Source organism: Cygnus olor, chromosome 20 (genome assembly GCF_009769625.2).
Source record: "Cygnus olor isolate bCygOlo1 chromosome 20, bCygOlo1.pri.v2, whole genome shotgun sequence".
Lineage (NCBI taxonomy): Eukaryota > Metazoa > Chordata > Aves > Anseriformes > Anatidae > Cygnus > Cygnus olor.
In genome coordinates, this window is record NC_049188.1 from 6,871,322 (window position 1) to 6,888,820 (window position 17,499).

The 17,499-nt window shown below is 56.7% G+C and overlaps 2 protein-coding genes across 3 annotated transcripts in view; one reads left to right on the plus strand and one right to left on the minus strand.

Annotated features, from left to right (window-relative positions):
* SDF2 (stromal cell derived factor 2) lies at positions 1-7,394 on the minus strand. 2 transcript variants are annotated; one of them, XM_040532500.1, is made up of 4 exons: positions 7,270-7,394; positions 1,482-1,881; positions 1,167-1,363; positions 1-420 (listed from the first exon to the last, which is right to left on the minus strand). In XM_040532500.1, the coding sequence occupies exons 1-4, from the start codon at positions 7,294-7,296 to the stop codon at positions 133-135; spliced, it is 912 nt and encodes a 303-aa protein (XP_040388434.1). In that variant the 5' UTR covers positions 7,297-7,394; the 3' UTR covers positions 1-132. The 2 variants fall into 2 exon arrangements, with proteins under 2 accessions (XP_040388434.1, XP_040388433.1); XM_040532499.1 differs by having other exon boundaries at positions 1,470-1,881.
* The window catches only part of SUPT6H (SPT6 homolog, histone chaperone and transcription elongation factor), a 23,272-nt gene continuing 13,042 nt past the window's right edge, over positions 7,270-17,499 (plus strand). Inside the window, exons 1-18 of the mRNA XM_040532498.1 lie at positions 7,270-7,403; positions 7,881-8,039; positions 8,225-8,295; positions 8,758-8,953; positions 9,650-9,734; positions 10,112-10,385; positions 11,663-11,764; positions 12,248-12,364; positions 12,909-12,998; positions 13,355-13,497; positions 13,763-13,914; positions 14,437-14,535; positions 14,706-14,835; positions 14,943-15,093; positions 15,496-15,650; positions 16,240-16,435; positions 16,778-16,917; positions 16,996-17,113. Of these exons, the coding sequence (XP_040388432.1) occupies positions 7,295-7,403; positions 7,881-8,039; positions 8,225-8,295; positions 8,758-8,953; positions 9,650-9,734; positions 10,112-10,385; positions 11,663-11,764; positions 12,248-12,364; positions 12,909-12,998; positions 13,355-13,497; positions 13,763-13,914; positions 14,437-14,535; positions 14,706-14,835; positions 14,943-15,093; positions 15,496-15,650; positions 16,240-16,435; positions 16,778-16,917; positions 16,996-17,113 (2,487 nt within the window). The 5' untranslated portion in view covers positions 7,270-7,294. The remainder of the gene's footprint in view (positions 7,404-7,880; positions 8,040-8,224; positions 8,296-8,757; positions 8,954-9,649; positions 9,735-10,111; positions 10,386-11,662; positions 11,765-12,247; positions 12,365-12,908; positions 12,999-13,354; positions 13,498-13,762; positions 13,915-14,436; positions 14,536-14,705; positions 14,836-14,942; positions 15,094-15,495; positions 15,651-16,239; positions 16,436-16,777; positions 16,918-16,995; positions 17,114-17,499) is intronic.

Below are 17,499 nucleotides of genomic sequence, written 5' to 3' on the forward strand. Positions count from 1 at the left end.
TTAAATTCAGAATAATGGAATTATTGACTCTGCGTTGCATTTGGGACGTCGGGCTCCACCTTTTGGTGCGTGCCAGACCCGGGCGGGGACCGGGGGCCGTCCCCTGGGCCAAACGCGTCAGTTCTGCGTCCGTCACAGCTCGGCGTGGTACTGCTCCGCTTTGAAAACCTCGGCGGGCTGCACGAAGATGCCCTCCGTGACCTTCCAGTAGTTGTGCTGGCTGGAGGCGGCCATGCCGTGCACCTCCTTCTGCCCGTTGATGGGCCGCCCGTACTGCTCGCCCGTCACCGACAGGAAGACGTCGGTGGAGGCGTGCTGGAAGCGCACCTCGCTGTCCCGCGCCCAGTAGGTCCCGCTGCACACCACCGTCCAGTCGTCCAGGTAGTCGCCCTCGCCGTCCTCCCCGAAGGCGCTCACCTCCTGCGGCGGGCGGCAGCGTCACCGCGGGCCCGGTTATGCGGGGAGAGGGTGAAGGGGGGGAAAGGGAGCTCCTTTTGGGGGGGCTCAGGGCTTTGCGGCACGGTGGGGAGGGGCAAATAGGGGTGCTGGAGGGGCAGCACGTGCGGGGATGGCTCTCCAGGGGCGTGAGGGCTTATGGAGCGCAGGTTTTGGGTGCTGGCTCGTTAGCGCCCTCCTCGTTACCCAGAGCAAAAGCTCGGGTGCCCCAGGGCTCGCAGGGGACACGGCAAAGCTCGGGTGCCCCAGGGGATGCAGCTCGCTGTGGTGGGAACGGCCCCGCTGGCTGCTGGGTGGGGGGCTGGTATGAAATGGGGGGGGGGGGGGGGCAGAGAATAGGGTTGGGGCTGAGAATGGGGCTGGGGGGGATAACGGGGCAAGGGAAAAACGGGGCTGGGGGGGACAAGGGGATAACGGGGCGAGGGAAAAACGGGGCTGGGGGGGACAAGGGGATAACGGGGCGAGGGAAAAAACGGGGCTGGGGGGGACAAGGGGATAACGGGGCGAGGGAAAAACGGGGCTGGGGGGGACTGGGGGGCTTGGCAGGGGCTGGGGGACAACGTGGGGCTGGGAAGGATGGGGCAGCAACACCGGGGAGCCGGTGGGGACCCTATAGGGACCCGGTGAGGATCCGGTGGGGTCCGGGGCCGGTCCTAGGGAACAAGAGGGGCCCGGGCAGGGTTAAGATCCACAAGGGCCGTGCCCGGTACCTGGTTCCCGGAGAGCGGGGAGGCGAAGCGGTGGCTGTGGAGGTTGCGGCCGGTGCCCAGGTGGGTGAGGCGGATGGCCTGCCCGCACCGCACCGGCCGGCCCCGCTCGCACACGGCCGCCGTGCGGCCCCGCACCCGCCAGTAGCTGTTGCCGTCGTCCGCCGCCGCCACGCCGGTCACCGACTGCTGCCCGCTGCCTGCGGGAGACAAAAACAAACGAATAAATGAATAGGCGGATGAATAAATAAGTAAATAACGTCCCGCACGGGGGGGGGGGGGGGGGGCGGGGCGCGCGGCCGGTACCGGGGCCGTTACCGGAGCCGTAGCGGACGTCGTGCGAGTGCAGGCGCACGTTGTGCCGCACGTTGAGCAGCTTCACCACCGAGCCGCACGTAACGGGGCCCGGCCCGCCCCCTCCTCCTCCTCCTCCTCCTCCTCCGTTAACCGCCGCGCCCAGCGCCAGCACCAGCGCCACGATCGGGAGCGGGGCCGACACCGGGAGCGGGCCCCTGCCCCCAGCCGCCGCCACCGCCACCTCCACCTCCGGTCCCATCCCGCCGCCGACCGGAAGCGGAAGTGGCGCCGCTCCGCCCGCCCGGAGGTCGCAACTCGTCTGCTCCGCCCCCCGCCGCCGCCGCTGCCGCCGCCGCCGCCGCCGCGGCCTCCATTTTCCCTCAGCGCCCCGGGGGAGGCCGCGCCGGGCCCAGCGGTGCCGGTGGGTGCCAGGAGGGGCCGGGAGGGGCCCGGACGGCTCCGGGGGGGTTGCGGGGGGTGGGCGGCGGGGCTCGGCAGGGCCTAGGGGTCGGTTGGAGGCCTCTACCGGGGCCTCGGCCCGGGCTGGGCGGCCGTGGGGTGCGGGGGGGGGTGAGGCCCGGTGGGTCTGTGAGGGAGGGACGGGGAGGGCCTGAGGGGGGTGGGGAGGCCGCGGGGGCCTCGGGGGCCTCGGGGATCGTGGGCCCGGTTGCGGGGTGAAGGCCGCGGCCGTGGGCTGGGCGCTGGTTTGGGGTGGGGGGGGCGTTCCGGTGGTTCCCCGGTGGTGCTCCCGGTGTGGGGGCAGGGGCTGGGCGGCTCCTCCGTGCTGCTCATCCCCACCCTAGGGTGAAGGCCTCAGGGTGTGGGTGGGGTCTGGGGATGGCGCCCCCCTGTTCCCCTCCCCCCCCCCCCCCCCAGTCCCAGGCACCCCCCCAGCCCAGCTGCTGTGGGGTGGAGGCGGTGGGACCCCCCCCACACACACACACCCCTGGGGGTCCCCACCCGTGGGGACAGCCACCAGCAGGACAGCAAGGCCTCGGGGCTGCCATCTGTCCCGGGGAGGGCACCCTGCCGCCGTCCCCCTCCCCGTCATCGCGACGTCGAAGCCCCCCCCCTCAGCTCCGCGGGGGTGAGTTCGGGTTTGTAAACGGCTGCCGAGGGCCCCCCCCCCGAAAAATCTTGGGGGGGGGGGGGGGCGGCAGCAGCACGGGCAGGCCCTGTTTGGAGTTCCCGGTCGATTTAAAAAGCGGCACGCGAAAGGTGGGAGCGAACGGCTGGTGGTCACAGCGGGGGGAGGTGGCTGTGGAGGTTCGCAGTCGCCTGCGTTCTGCTTCCGTCGGTGCTTGTTTTGTTTTGTTTTGTTTTGTTTTTCTGGGTATGACGATACGGAGAAGGAAAGGAAGCGATGACTTTAGATGCCCAAATGATTTAAGCTGGCTAAACCCGACTGGGGGAGGCCGCGGAGAGCCCGGGTGCTGCTGAGCGCTCGTGTGGTGCGCGAGAGGCGGTGGCCGGGGGTGTAACAGAGGCCCCAAGCGCTGCAGCGGCTGAGTCCGCGTCAACTTTCACTGCTCAGGGAAGAGCTGCTAGAGCCTCAGCGCTAACTTCTTTTAAAGCACTGCTTCGACACCCCGTCGCGGTCCGAAACGGATAGTTTGGAACCGTTTAAAAGCGGAGGACGGAGCAGAAAACATCGCTCCGCTGCTGCGGAAACCAGTGGTGAGCCCGCCGCAGAGGGGGGGAACGCGGAGGAGCGGGCTCCAGGCGAGCCCAGCCCGCGGTGCCTCACCCCGGGGCGGGGGGGGGGGGGGGGGACGCGTGCCGCCGGGAGATCCCACCCAGGTGCCTGACGGCAGGGGCAGGTCAGGGAAAGCGAGGAGGGCAGATCCATTTTCTGGTCCTCACAGGAAATTGCGACGCGGCAGGTCTGAAGTAACGAGGCGGAAGCGCTCGCCCGACGCCGCTAAGCCGTGGCGCTCGCCGCCACAGGATGTTCTGCGGCCCCGTAGCATCGGGGGAGGTGGGAGCGGCGGGACCGGCGGCGGCGGCGTTAGGACTCGGGAAGCGGGTACGGGACTGCCCGAGCTGCCGGGGCTCTCACCGACCTGCCTCCGGCCGGGCTGGGCTGAATGCCGCGGGTCTGTTCCTCGTTTTGCTCCCGTGCTCCGTCGCACGCCTCCCAGGGAGGAAGGGGGGACGGCTCTTTTAGGTCCCGACTTCAAAAGTCGGTAAGCCAGCTGTGAAACCTGAATGCTGCGCGTGTTACTGGTGCCGTGGTGGGGCGGGCGGGCCCGGCGGAGGTCAGCCCTGCAGGAGTCCCTGCCTGCCCCAAGGAGTGGCTCTCAGGGAGAGCGCGCGGCTGATGAGATGCCTGCAAGGGGTCAAATACGGCGTTTTTATTTAAAAAAAAAAAAAAAGAAATTGGATCCTTGTAAGAGCTTGGAGCGGCGACGTTACCTTTGCCCTTGGCTGGGGTTTTTCCTCACGAGCCGTTTGTCACAGTCCTACTCCCGTGGACGTACCCTCACCGCGCTAGCGTTCATTTCACGAGCGTTTCATTGACAAAACGAGTAGATTGGGCTTCCTTAGGCTCCGCATTTGAATCGAGTCAAGTTTCCTGGCCTTCGTGTTGTCACAGAGCTTTCTGAACCTTCTCCAATTTAGCCGTTTTGTCTTTGAAATGAGAGCTGGACAGAACTGTTCGGTGACGGCTTTGGCAGAGGTGCGTCCGTGGACCTGTGTGACCCTCGGGGAGCTGTGAGCTGAACCGGGAAGCGGCAGAGGTTAAAACAATCTCTGTCCAAAAACAAAAAAAAAAAAACAAAAGAAAACCAACAGAATTAGCGTGGTCGCGTAGCTGCTGCCGCGAAGGACAGGGAGCAGTCGGGGTTGTTGCTTCCCTCCCGCACCCCTGCTGTTGCAAAGTGTGCTGCAGCTCCGGCCTGAGCCTCGGGTAGGGAGTTTCTCCTGCTTTCTGCGTTGCCGCTGATATTCTGGGACTGCTCCGAGGGACGGGGTCCAGCAGGATCTGCCGAACGTGTCTCGCGGCGGGACGCTAGAGGGGGAGATGCCTCCGGTTCCCCTCATCCCACAGCCGCTCCCGGTGCCAGCCCTGCCCCCGCCCCGCAGGCGCGCTCCGTGCCGCGGCTCCCGACGCTCCGCAGCTGCTGCTCGCGGCGCGTTTGAATTCCCAAACTTAATGAGTTTGAATTCCCAACCGTAACGAGTTACCTTTGGCTGCCCGGGATACGCCAAGAGCCAGCGCTGCGACCTCGTCGTGCTGAGCCGCCAGCGGATATCTGGGTGCGCGGCCGAGGCCTCGCAGGTAGGCGAGCACCTGGCTCCGTCGGCGTCCCCTCGCCGAAGCAGGGAGGTCCCCGCCGTGCCTGCGGCGCCCAGCCCGACGTGAGCAGGGACCTGTGCCCTGCGTACCGACAGCAGGGAGAGCTGTCTGCTCGGCGTCGCTCCGCTTAAAAGGGGCTCGTGGACTCTGGAAGGTCGCCGTCGTGCCCTCGAGCTGAGCAAAGTGCAGGCAGGCCCCGGCGTGGAGCGGGGCTCGGGTAACCGCACGGCCCCGGGCTGCTCTGGGGTGGAGGCAGCGCTCGAGGCGCTGGGCTCGGCGGGGAGGCGCCTCCACGTCCCCCCCCCCGCTGCCCCCACCGTGCTGCCCGCGTCCTTGGCGGTGTCATTTCAGACAAATGCCCCTGCCAAGGGGGAAGGGGGGTGAGGCGCCGTCGGTACGTGTCTGCCTCGACGCCTCCGTGCTAAAAGCCGCCTTTAATTCCACCCGCCGTGCCGAGTGACCCCGTCCCGGGGGGGGCCGTTTCGCCGGAGCCCGAAGCACCCAGCGCTTGTGGGTGGCTGGCTTTAAGGAACCTGCTCGGCTGGCTCCTTAAACGAGACGGGCTACCCGAGCGATGGGTCGCCGCTCCTCGTGTCTGGACCGATTTCGCTTGACGCGAGCTGAAATCGCCAGGAGACGGCGGAACGAGTGGTAAGGAAGAAAGGTGGAACTGCGAGGGAAACGCCTCGCCGGCAGAGAGCACGCGGTGCTGCGCTGGGGGGGGGCGGGGGGTTCCGTCCTGGATGGTTTGGGTGTCCGTCGCGGGCAGAAGGACGCTCGTTAGGCTGGGAAATGCTGTGGAAGTCGCTCTGGCTCGGCGGTTACGTGTGTAATACGCCCCGGTGGAGAGAGGAGAACGGGTGAGAAGGCGTGGAAGCCACGCGATGCTCGGGCGGAGGCTGGCAAGCAAAGCAGCTCCTGTTCTCTGCGGGCCGTCGCTTCAAAATGCGGGGAAAGGACACGTTTAACCGGCGCCTGCCTCGCCCTCTGACGCCTCGTTTCGGAGAGGGATGCGTTTGGGGACGGGGATCAGCCCGTACCCGCGGCAGGACAGCGATGCGCGGTCTGGGAGCGGGGCGGCAGCCTCGGCCCGCTGCGATTTGTCCCCGTCTGGAGCATGGTAAGGAGGTGCCGGCCGCAGCCCCGGCGTCCTCGGCCAAGGAGTGTGAGCTGCTACCTGCTCCTGTCTGAAAACTCACAGAGGTTTTCCCTTGTCTTTCTCGTGGGTTTCCTTTAATGAGACGGGGCCAACGTATTCCTTTGCAGCTATTAATATTTTAAGACAAAATATTCTCCAAGATCTGCCTTCTTCCGCTCCTTTTTTTGGTTTTTTTTTTTTCCTAAGTGAGAAGCGAGTCCCTGTTTTTCTCGAAGTTGCCGCGTTTGTGCTCCGGCTGTGGGCAGAACAAGAAGCCCTGCACACGAGACGTGGCACGGCAAAGCCTCGGTCGGGTGGGGAGATGGTTATTGCCGCATTTGGAGGCACGGTCAGGTATCGCTCCCCATCATGTAGGGTTGGGTTTTGTTTTTTTTTTGTCGTGTTGCATCAGAAGTTATTTACCGCGAAGGTTGTGGCTTTAGACCTGATACCTCCTCGGAGCTTCGCTTTGTACCAAAGGCTGCTGCTTCTTCCTGGGCTGCCTCTGTCACCTGCACAGCCGCGTGGGGAATCGGTTAGGTTTTTCTTTACAGCCGACTTCGGAAGCTTCTGTTGTTTTGGCCTGTTTAAAAAGGAACCAAAAAAAAAAAAAAATCCTTTGAAAATTAGAGCGGGCTTACAACCACAGGAAGTGCCGGGCTCAAGGAGACAGGGCTGAAGCCGTGTTAGGATGGACAAACACTTTCCTTCGTGCCAGCCCTGGTTTATACTGCTTCCGGAACCCCCCCCCGGGGAAGAACGTCAAACAAAAGGTTCTGGGTACGGAAGTGACCCCGCTGCTGCAGTCTCTCCTTACCTCCCGGTCTCTCCCCCTCGGCACCCGACGTGGGGCGTCCTGGGCCAGCCGTGGCTCCGTCCACACGGTGCTGAGCTGGGCAGCGCCCTCCGGGGTGCCGTTTGCTCTGCGGGGCTCCCCGGCTCTCGGCGGAGCCTCGCTCCGCACTCAGCCAAGGCCACTTTGGGGATCACCCTGGCTTCATTAAGCGAGCGAGGATTAATCACGTCAAGGTCCTAATTGGTCTGACGGTGCGCCTGACCCGGCGCTGCCTCAGGGACGGCGTAGGGTCGCTCTCCTGGCCGTGAGAGGATGGACGGGGTTGAAGGGCTGCGGCTACGTGTGCTGGTCCAGAGCCCGGCTGTGCAGCGAGCGCGGCCGCGACGGTCGTGTCCTGCTCGCTGAGACGCAGCCCGACAGGAGCCGACAGCGCGGGGCTGCTGGCTTCGCTTGGCTGATCTCTGGTGACAGGGACGTTCAGGCACGGGGGGGCTCTGGGCAATTCGGGACCTGGAGAGACGATTTGAAACCCTTTTGCCTGAGTTGACGTGATGGATGTGTCCTCTCTCCCCAGCTCCTGCGCGTGAGACGCCGCAGCCATGTCTGACTTCGTAGAAAGCGAGGCAGAGGAGTCGGAGGAGGAGTACAACCAGGACGGGGAGGTTGTTCCCAGAGTAACCAAGAAATTTGTAGAGGAAGATGAGGACGGTGAGTCTTCCTGTCTGCGCCGAGGAGGCTGAATTGTCTGTGTGCCTCGCAGCTCTGTTTTTACGTCTCCTCGCTCTGTGGATGCGGCAGTAACCGTGCGGCAACAGCGTGGCCGTCTGTAGGCGATATTCTCAGCTGTTTAAGCGCTTCCCTTCCTCAAAGCGCTAAGATGGCTTTTATATTTGGCGATAGGAAGTACATTGCTTCGCCCCCGTGGGATGCGCGGTTTTTTAGTAAACAGTAAAAGCGCGGGAATTCTCCCAGCGTGACCGCTCCGCCTGTTCCCTCTGCAGAGAGGGCGTGAAAGGAGAAATGGGGCTCTGGCGTGAGCACCTGGCCGGGTTCTGTGTCAGTAAAAGCGTTCAGTAAAGGCTCCCTGCGCAGATAGTGCGACGGAAAATGTTTGTACAGAGCCGAGCAAGAGCCTTGGAGATAAGCCTTAGACACTTACGCGGTGGTTATTGTTCTCCACCCTAGATGAGGAAGAGGAGGAGGAAAATCTGGATGATCAGGATGAGCAAGGGAACCTGAAAGGATTCATTAATGATGATGACGATGAGGAGGAGGAAGAGGAGGAAGAAGCCAGTGACTCTGGAGACTCTGAAGACGATGTTGGCCACAAAAAGAGAAAGCGCAGTAAGTTGTGGGGTGGCTGTTAGCGGGCCACGGTGTTAACTCTCGCACTGCCCTGCTGGAGAGCAGAGCTCTCCCTCTGCCCTCGCTGTCGGCGTGGCCTGGGTGAGCTGTACCCTCCTTACTGCCTCGTCCGTTCCCGCAGCAGTAAAGGGAGACTGTAACTCGCCTCTGCTTTCTTCTGTTAGCTTTTGATGACCGCCTGGAGGACGACGATTTCGACCTCATCGAAGAGAACCTGGGCGTTAAAGTCAAACGAGTGAGTTGTTTCCGCGCTGTTGCTAACGGCGTGGTGCGTCCTGGCACAGAGGGCGGGCCCCTGCGTGGAGTGAGCGAGCGGCGCCTCCAGTCTGCTGCTTTCCTTGAAAAGGAAGAGCTGAGCGCTTGAAGGAAGCGCGCACTCTCCTTTGCCAAGGCGGCCGGGCACTGGCTCCTAGGGTTTGCCAAACGCTTTGTGCTTGTTTGTAACGTCTGCTGTGCTCCTCCCCTCCCACCTCTGCAACGCAGGTTCAGAAGAGCCCGTCTTCCGGGGACTTTTTCCTGTGTGGAAAAGTTACCTGCAGCACGGCTCCTCGGGAGCCAGGGAAGCCTGGGCTGGGCTCCATCCTGCTCCCCCTCCAGAGGGAGCAGAGGAAGTGCAGTTCTGGCCGGGCAGAGATGACGCGGAGCGTGAGCGTCTGTGCCAGGAGGCGTGTGCGCTAACAGGACTTCTTGCTTGCAGCAAAAATTCAGGCGCGTGCGGAAAATGTCCGATGATGAGGATGATGAAGAGGAGGACTATGGGAAGGAAGAGCATGAGAAGGAAGCCATTGCTGAGGAAATCTTTCAGGATGGCGAAGGCGAGGAGGGAGGGGAAGCTGTTGAAGCTCCTGTTGCTCCACCAGAAGAAGAGGAGGAGGAGGAGGAAGATGAATCTGGTGAGTATGGATGGCCTGTTGCATCTGAAGTTTGTCGTAGGGCTAAAGCACAGGAACCAAGTTAAGACTTCCACTGATCTACAGTTAACCAAAAGCTGGAGCCCTGTTGTGGTCAAGCTCTCGTTGGTCTGGTTAGTGCTGTCTTTAGAATTAAACGTTTCTGGGTAGCAGATTTAGTTTGTCTGCTTTGTCCAGAAGCATGTTGCATACCCTGAGGTGTTGAATGTCTGCTCTGAGCTCCCTTCAACATGAAAACGCTTCAAACAAAGAAAGTGGAGGCACGGTTTAGCACTTAGTAGCACTGTGCATGCCTGCCCTACTTGTGCTCTCGGGCATTAGTATGGCACCAGCAGTGGTGATGGGCTAAAAGAGTTGCAAAGATTCTTTCTGTCTAGGATCCAAAGCAGGAAGGCTTTTTTTTCTGAGAGCATTTTCTGTGCACTGAGCTGCAGATAGCTACCAGACGGCTTTTCCTGGGTTTAAAAGTTCGTTCTAGCTTGTAATTGTGGTTCAGGCTCCCGGAATTTCTGCGGCTGGTGAAGGAGATGCTGTGGGTAGCTGTGCAGACTGGCAGCAGGCAGCAGCCTAAGCCTGTGGTGGAGGCGCACAGCTGCACTGGCTGAGCTGAGCTTTGCCAGAGGTACTGGCCAAGCGTGCGTGTGTGCGCTGACTGCTAAAATGGTTCTCCGTGTCCAGACATCGATGACTTCATCGTCGATGACGATGGACAACCTCTGAAGAAGCCCAAATGGCGAAAGAAGCTCCCTGGATACACCGATGCGTAAGTATTGATTGGAAATTGGCCCGGAGCCTTAGAAACGGTGCTCAGATTACTTGACTCTTGCAGCTGCAATGTGATTCAGCTTGTGGTTGGATACTGCTGGTCTCCTTCCCCAAAGGAACGTGGTGAATTTAAACACGGGGCTTTTGGGCAGACATTTAAGAAGTCACAGACTTCTTCCTTTCTTCCCTAGATTTCGTTATGGGAATGCCAAAACCAGTCCCTTAAGAGAAGTATTTGCATGTACAGCTCAAATATCTGTGCACCTATCCAGTTTTTTAGCTGAGATGCAAAACCAAAGGTTAAACTTAGGTGCTGTGGCCAGAACGATGTTTTTAACTGCATCGTGGGGCTGAAGGATAGTTTTTGCCTTCCAGTGCCTTGCAGGAAGCCCAGGAAATCTTCGGTGTGGACTTCGACTATGATGAGTTTGAGAAGTACAACGAGTACGATGAAGAGATGGAGGAGGAATATGAATACGAGGATGAAGAGGCTGAAGGGGAGACCCGCGTCCGACCCAAAAAGACCGCCAAGAAGCGCGTCAGTCGCCGTAGCATCTTTGAGATGTACGAGCCCAGTGAGCTGGAGAGCAGTCACCTAACAGACCAGGACAACGAGATACGCGTGACAGACATGCCTGAGAGGTTCCAGGTGAGGGAGGAGGGAACGGGTGTACAACCAGAAAGCGTTTCGGTGCCCGCTGAGTACAGCAGGCCTGGGACCTGCAGGCCAGCTTTCTCACCCGGCTGCTGCCTGGATTTTGGTATCTCCTTTCCCTGTTTGCCTATCCCACCTTAAATGTGCGGGCTGAAGCTCCACATTCCAACATAACAGTGAAACTGAGTTGTTCTGCCTGTGTAAACCCGGAGGGGGTTTAGCGCTGGTCATAGTTTCGCTCTGGCCACTGGGTGCCAGTGTTGCTCTCCTGGGTGCGGTGCAGGGCGTGTGCTCTGCTGAGATGCCCTTTCTGTTTGGTGCTGTTAGTAACCCCGTGAGCTGTACCTCTATAACAAGGGGACGCTGCGGTGCCGGAGGCTTGCTGGGGCTTTCCACCCTACAGCTGTGCCAGCCGACACAACTGTTCCTTGCAAGGCGTTTCTGTAACCCGCTTTAAATAATCTGAGTGACTGCGATTTATACTGCTGTCCGTGTGGAGTCCCGTTTGTGCTGCTAGGAATCGTTCTGTTATCTCATATTTTTCACTTAATTTTGCCTCTTATTCAGGTTTTCCCTGGACAGTCAGTGTCCTTTGATCTCCCTTTAGTGTATGTTAATACAGTTCTGCGCAGAAGCTTGTTACCTGCCTTTGTGAAATGTGATGTCTGAAGCTGCCAATTTTTCAAAGGACCCTTTTTTTCCGTGCCAGCGTGTACAGCACGAGGGAGTGCTGTGTGTAATGTCTTCTGGCCACAAGTGGCTCGTTCAGATGTCTTCTCGTAGTCATAGATGTCGGTGATGGTTAGAGCAGGCTCCACCTGAAAGAGAAGTGGCTGGCCTAAATGCCCAGAGAGGGTTTGGAGCTGTTTTATGTTCTGTTATTCTGTGGCTGCAGCAAGAAAAGTGATAACAAGGTTGGAGCAGGGGCAGACTGGAACAGAGGATGTAACTTCAAGGGACTTGGGAGTCCTGTAGGAAGCACAGGTACCCTGAATCCTTCATCACAGAAGGCTACGCACCTTTGCAGGCTTTTCCACACGTCTTTGACAGACCTGTTGGCTTTTTTACCTACTGGAAGGCTGATGCAGATTTGCTGTTTGCTCAGATGACGGTGTTGAAGAGCTGTCCTTAGCATAGCCCTGTGGGTGTGGCAGCTACTGAGACCCCACGGCAATCTGCAGCTCAAAACAGTTGTTTCCAGGCTTCCTAAAAACGCTGCAGTGAGCCCTGGTGCTGTACGTGCCTCTGCTAATCCTGTTGTCTTTTCACAGTTGCGATCCATCCCAGTAAAGAGTGCTGAAGATGACGAGCTGGAGGAAGAAGCTGACTGGATTTACAGGAATGCATTTGCAACACCCACCATCTCCTTGCAGGTAAAGGGCTATGCCTGGGACTTCTGTCCTAAGATGGCTGGTGACTTGAAGGTGCTATAGATTTCTAGCCTGGAGACGTTCCAAGAGTTTGCTTAGAGAAACATCGTGCCCAGGATACTTTTGTATTTCTCTGGTTTTGAGTGGGTCGCTTAACACACACGTCTTCATTTCCACGTTGATAAAAACAGGACAAAAAGCAGCACAGAGATGTTGCGAGAATAATTGTCATAAAAGACTGAACGATCTCTGAGCCACTGTGCGCTTAGGGGTAAACTAATATTAGCTGCCATCTGCTTTTAACGATGGGTTACATTGGCCAGATGCTGCTTCTGTGTTTTCCTTTAAGCCAGTCATGCTTTTCTGTGGTCTAAAATCGCAGCATGTAGCTAAGCCTGTATTTCCAGCTAACAGAGGGATCACCATTTTCCAGCCTTAGCTTGGACTGCTCTTTTAAGCACCATAATGTGTTGCTTATCCTTTTAGGAAAGTTCTGACTACCTTGATCGTGGACAAGCCGCCAGCAGCTTCAGCCGCAAGGGGCCCAGCACCATCCAGAAGATTAAAGAAGCCCTGAATTTCATGAGAAATCAACACTTTGAGGTACCTCGTAACTCAGCTTCATTTTCGAGGCAAAGCCTGAGTCACCGCCTCCTTATCCAGGCAGGATTAGTCAAGGGGTTGCTGGAGGTATTTAGGGTAACAAAGTAGTCGGGTCTGAGGTGCCATACCTGGTTGCCTGTCCTGTGACAAAACGGTGCTTCTCTGCAAAGTGCAGCTCATCTCGTGTGAGATGGGACAGCAGAGGTTTTAAGGCCTGTTTGATGGGGCTGCTATTGCCCTGTTTGCCTGATCGTGGACAAATTGATAAATGAGGTGGAGGAATTCCAGAGTCTCTTGAACCTTACGTGGTCCGTTCAACCTGTCTTCTCAGGTGTTACCTGATGTCACAGAAGCTCTTTGGTGCATGTGATGCATTCTTTGGTGGAACAGTCTCGAGTTGCGTTGCGACTCGGTACATCTCCCACACTGCTGCCCCATCAGCTTGTTCTCCCCCGTGGGACAGGAGCAATCTCTGGACTCCTGGCTGCCAGGAGCAGCGCACTCTCCTTTTGCTCGGTGTTGACGAGTCCCATTTCTGACCTAGGTCCCATTCATCGCCTTCTACAGAAAGGAGTACGTAGAGCCAGAGCTGCACATCAACGACCTGTGGAGAGTCTGGCAGTGGGATGAGAAGGTGAGGGGTGTTTTCATTACTTATTATCCTTATTATACTTATTATTATTTACTATATCTTCCCACCTAGCTGGAGACCTTCTTTTTTTTTTTTTTAATCACTTTGCATCTCTGCTATCATGTGATATTAAAGGATTATCTGACAAAAGAGGGTGCAAAAAATAGTCCTCTCCCTTCACCAAGATCCTTTTGTGTAGTGACCTTTCCTGCAAGGAGTGCAAGTTCCTTTTCTGCTGTAGAGAAAATATCCTGAGATCCTGGGAGTGCCTCTCTAGGAGCCCCTGTTTGGGAAGGGAGGAGATAAACGTGATGCACAGCTACAGTGCATTTCACTGGAGATTTCTGTTTTCTTGTTAGTGGACCCAGCTGAAGATCCGCAAGCAGAACCTGACACGTCTGTTTGAGAAGATGCAAGCCTACCAGTATGAGCAAATATCTGCTGACCCGGACAAGCCTTTGGCTGATGGAATAAGGGCCCTTGATACTACTGACATGGAGAGGTATGGTGCCGTGACGTTTTTGAATTCGTTCCAACATGACTTAAAATGTGTACCAACCTATCTGTACAACACCGGCCCTCTGGCCATTGCGCTACGTTGATTTTAGCCTCACCACAAAGCCAGCAAAGAGAAATATTTAAAACTCCTTCAGAAGATGAGCCCAAGCACTCCTTCTGCCTGACCTGTCCCAGAGCAGGTTCCGTGAGCGCTCTGCCCACAGCTCTGCTGTGAGCAGGATGTAACATGCTGGCTTTGCGTGTCCTAGGCTGAAGGATGTGCAGTCCATGGACGAGCTGAAGGACGTGTATAATCACTTCCTGCTGTACTATGGGCGAGACATCCCCAAGATGCAGAATGCTGCAAAGGCTGCTCGAAAGAAGCAAAAGCGTATCCGAGAGGATGGTGAAGAGGAAGAAGGTTTGTCCCCAAACTTGATAAGTCTCCTAATCCCGGGCTGGTTCAAAATCCTGGTTCAAAAGAGTAGTCAGAAAGTTTGTTGAAAAGCCTTTGTGTGTGCACAGACCATCTCTGCGGTTCCCTTCCATCTCAGGTTAGTCCCAGGTCTTCCAGACATCTCTAAAAATGCTTAAAATCTGTCATACAGGATGTTATTTTTCCAAGGGACAGAATATCAACCCTCATGATGGGGTAGAAGCAAAGATCCAACTACCCTGACGTGTGTTTTAGCATGCAACCCAGAGATACTGCTGTTAAAATCATGCAAAAGAGAGAAATTGACGAAAAGCTAGCGTTTTTCAGGGTGTTTGTCTGACGCTGAATAATTTTAAGGCTACTGTGACCTTTCAGTTGTGTTCGTAGGATTTAGGGGCTGTGTTGCACAGTGTAGATTGTGTTTGTCCCCTTTGCTGTGCTGCTGACACACTGCAGCTGACAGTATGCCTCTGTAAAGAGGCCTTGCTAAACGTACGCTTCCCGCAGGTGAAGGAGAGGATGCTGAAGATGATGAGCAGAAAGGGCCTGAGCTGAAGCAGGCTTCCCGTCGGGATATGTACACCATCTGTCAAACAGCTGGGCTGGGTAAGGGCTCTGCTCTGTCATGCTGAGCTCGTAGTGTGTTGTGGCCTAGCCTGCATGCTTTTCTGGGCTGTGTGGCTTACTTGGAGGAGGAGGACTGGTAACTTTGCTCAGTATAGTCTCCAGTATCCTTCTCATCATTTTTGTGATTTTTTTTGTTTCCCCCCCCCCAGACAGCCTGGCTAAAAAGTTTGGTCTGACACCCGAGCAGTTCGGAGAGAATCTCCGAGACAGTTACCAGCGGCACGAGACGGAGCAGTTCCCTGCAGAGCCCCTGGAGCTGGCCAAGGACTACGTGTGTAGGTCAGTGTGTGGGGATCCTCGCTGAGGGCCTGCGGGTGAAGCAGGAGAGAGGATCTTGGCACGTTCTCAAGTCTCAATGCTTAATGTTGCTTTTTTTTTCCTTTTAGTCAGTTCCCAAGTCCAGAAGCTGTGCTGGAAGGAGCCCGGTACATGGTGGCTTTGCAGATAGCCAGAGAGCCTTTGGTCAGGCAGGTCCTGAGACAGACTTTCCAAGAAAGAGCTAAAATCAACATTTCACCAACCAAAAAGGGGAAGAAGGTAAGGAAGGAAGCTCTGACTCTGTGGGTCAATTCGGGGAGGGATCTAAATAATACACAAATGTTCGTTTTGCATGTGGAAGCTTCTCCCATGTCAGTGGCAACTCTGAATAAATCTTAGAGCAGTGTGTGAGCTGGGCTGTTGGAGAGGCCAGCTCAGCAGCATGCTGCATTTTTAGTTACAGCATTTCATCAGACCTGATTCTTACCGTTGAGATGTTGCCTTCAGTTGTTGGAACAGTCTGTTTCTCGAGCTGGGAACAGATTCCACTGTGTCGTGCTGGGGAAGGAAACGTAAACTGGCAGGCGTAGGGGCGACGGGGTATTTAATGAAAACCAGTGTACGGTAGGGTCACTCCTTGTGAATGCCCTGCCTGCGTACTGACTCTCTCCTCTCTCCCAGGATATTGATGAAGCCCACTATGCCTATTCCTTTAAATACTTGAAGAACAAGCCTGTGAAGGAGCTGCGAGATGACCAGTTCCTGAAAATGAGCCTGGCGGAGGATGAGGCGCTGCTGACTATAGACATCAGCATTGACATGAAAGGAGTGGAGGGGTGAGTCCTCGCTGGTTGAGCCTTGGCAGAGCTCATTCATCGGGTGCTGCTGTGCTGTTAGAGCTCCTCTGTAACCCAGACTGCTCCTGGAGGTCGTGGTCTGGTGGTTTCCTGTGCCTTAATGATAAGCAGCCTCAGGGGGCTCGCTTTTATCATCGTCTTACTGAAAACTTTAGAAGACATCTGGCTTATTCATTTGAAAGCAAATTCTAAAGCCTTTAGGCTTTTTGTGAAAGGCAGTGCTTGTTTCCAAATCGCCCTTGCTGTGTGGCTCCTTGGTTTCTTCCCTGCACATCTGAGCAGCCGCACTGTGCAATAAGGTAAGGGTGTGCTGCAGTGGCTGTGGGCTCCCCTGTGTCAGTCCTCTCTGTGCTGCCAGCAGAACATTCAGCTGTGATCCGTCTAGCAGCGTGGCTCTTGCAGCTAAAGGAGTCTTGGATGGGAGGATTGGCTCTTTGTACTTACCAGGTAGCTTCCTCAATCAGAGTTGCTACTGCCACGTCCCTGCCTGTGCAAGAATCTGACAGTGGTGGCGTCAATGCAGGTGTTTGGAGCCTGTCTATATCTCCCCCTCTCATTTTTTTTGCAGTTACGGTAGCGACCAGACATACTTTGAGGAAATCAAACAGTTCTACTATCGGGATGAGTTCAGCCACCAGGTGCAGGAGTGGAATCGGCAGCGTACTATGGCCATTGAGCGGTCCCTCAACCAGTTCCTCTACGTGCAGATGGCTAAAGAGTTGAAGAACAAGCTGTTGGTGGAGGCCAAGGAGTATGTCCTCAAGGTGAGGTGGGGGACAGATGAGTTCGAGTCAGAGCTGGGGTTAACAAATGCTAAAAGTCCTGCAGCCTGCTGAGGATGGCTGCTCACAGGCCATATACAGGCACTTGGGAAGGAGGAGGGGACAGTGAGAGGTCTGAGTCAGGTTTTAAAGACAGAGAGTAAAGCAGATGTTTCAGTGGGAGGAAAAATGGGCTTTGTGTTTCTGGATACCTGGTCCTAATCCTGGCAGACTCTTCTGTCCTGCTGCCCTGAGCAATCCCTGACCTTCCCTCTGGAGAAGGGCTATACCAGAGCACCTGCAGTGGATTTTCTCACTCGTGTCTCTCCTTCTCCGTTCTGCTAGGCTTGCAGCCGCAAGCTGTACAACTGGCTAAAAGTAGCTTCGTACCGTCCTGATCAGCAAGTGGAGGAAGATGATGATTTCATGGACGAAAACCAAGGGAAGGGGATTCGGGTGCTAGGCATTGCCTTCTCCTCAGCCAGGTAGGAGGAGAGGAATTGGCTCTGGATCCGTGTTCAGCTTTAGCTGTCCTCTGTCTCTGAGTGATCTTTGTTTTGCAGGGACCACCCCGTGTTCTGCGCCCTTGTTAATGGAGAGGGTGAGGTTACAGACTTCCTCCGATTGCCACATTTCACAAAGAGAAGGAATGCCTGGCGTGAGGAAGAGAGAGAAAAGAAGGTGAGCCTTGGCACAGCTCGTATCTTGAGACTAGTGCCTTCAGGTTGCTTTTGGTACTGGGTGACGCGCTGTGGGCTGGTGAGGAATAACCAGTCTGAAGACAGCACAGGCTTTGTCACTCTTGCATGCAAGAATTCTGCCTTTTTTTTTCCACCCTGTAATTATCCAGCTGGAGAGGCTTTCAGTTAGATTGCAGTTCGCTCCTGCTGCTCCTCCTACAGGGAGTGACAGGACCTTGCCATTCTTGAGTTCTGTCGGTTGGGGTTTGTGAGCTTCTGTGGTTACACAGCTACAGCAGTCTTCTCCCCTTTCCCTGATCACGCTGTAATAGTGAAAGGCTGCAGGACCTACTGGAGCTTGAGACAGGCTTTTAACTTCCATTCCCT

Coding starts and splice junctions, on each gene's coding strand:
- SDF2 (XM_040532499.1), bottom strand. CDS start 7,296: ATGGCTGCGGCGTCTCACGCGCAGGAG. Junction 1,364..1,469: donor CGGCTCCGGTAACGGCCCCG/GTACCGGCCGCG, acceptor TGTCTCCCGCAG/GCAGCGGGCAGCAGTCGGTG. Junction 421..1,166: donor CCCCGCTCTCCGGGAACCAG/GTACCGGGCACG, acceptor CGCCCGCCGCAG/GAGGTGAGCGCCTTCGGGGA.